Source organism: Physeter macrocephalus, chromosome 4, assembly GCF_002837175.3.
Source record: "Physeter macrocephalus isolate SW-GA chromosome 4, ASM283717v5, whole genome shotgun sequence".
In the NCBI taxonomy this organism is placed as follows: Eukaryota; Metazoa; Chordata; class Mammalia; order Artiodactyla; family Physeteridae; genus Physeter; species Physeter macrocephalus.
Window position 1 is genome coordinate 119,187,459 of NC_041217.1, and position 884 is coordinate 119,188,342.

At 39.5% G+C, this 884-nt stretch overlaps 1 protein-coding gene across 1 annotated transcript in view; it reads right to left on the bottom strand.

Moving 5' to 3' along the window:
* Positions 1-350: 350 nt before the first annotated feature.
* Positions 351-884, bottom strand: part of LOC102993431 (elongation factor 1-alpha 1-like) — a 1,467-nt gene continuing 933 nt past the window's right edge. The window contains 1 exon segment of the mRNA XM_055084515.1: positions 351-884. This exon segment is cut by the window's right edge and continues 21 nt beyond it. Within this exon segment, the coding sequence (XP_054940490.1) occupies positions 494-884 (391 nt within the window). The 3' untranslated portion in view covers positions 351-493.

Consider the following 884-nt stretch of genomic DNA (forward strand, 5'->3'; position numbering starts at 1 on the left):
ATTTTTTTGAGTTATTTTCTTGTTGCTATGGGCATCACAAGTCTCATTTTAACTTAAAACAATCTAGTTTAGATTCATTAATATCAACTTAATTTTTCTAGTATACAGAAGCTTTACTCTAATAATGCTTCATTCCCTTCTGCTCCTTTGTGTTATTATTATCATACACACTACATCTTTATTTTTTTATTTTGTTTTATTTTTTTTCTCATTAAACTTTTTTAATGGGTCTCAAATTCTGTGACAGATTTTTGGTCAAGTTGTTTCCATTAAAAAGTACTGATTTTAAAAACTAATAACTTAAAACTGCCACACATAAAACAAATGGTCCACAACACATTCTCCTTTCCTTCTGAAGGTTTTACAATGCATTGTTATCATTAACCAGTCTTTTGCTATTAAACTTAAATGGCCAATTGAAACAAACAGTTCTGAGACCGTTCTTCCACCACTGATTAAGACTGGGGTGGCAGGTATTGGGGATAATATTTATTTAGCCTTCTTGAGCTTTCTGGGCAGACTTGGTGACCTTGCCAGCTCCAGCTGCCTTCTTGTCCACTGCTTTGATGACACCCACAGCGACTGTCTGTCTCATGTCACGAACAGCAAAGTGGCCCAGAGGAGGATAGTCAGAGAAGCTCTCAACACACATGGGTTTGACAGGAACCATATCAACGATGGCAGCATCACCAGATTTCAAGAATTTGGGGCCATCTTCCAGCTTTTTCCCAGAGCGTCGATCAATCTTCTCCTTCAGCTCAGCAAACTTGCAGGCAATGTGAGCTGTGTGACAGTCCAGCACAGGTGCATAGCCGGCACTGATTTGGCCTGGATGGTTCAAGATAATCACCTGAGCTGTGAAGCCAGCTGCTTCCATCGGTGGG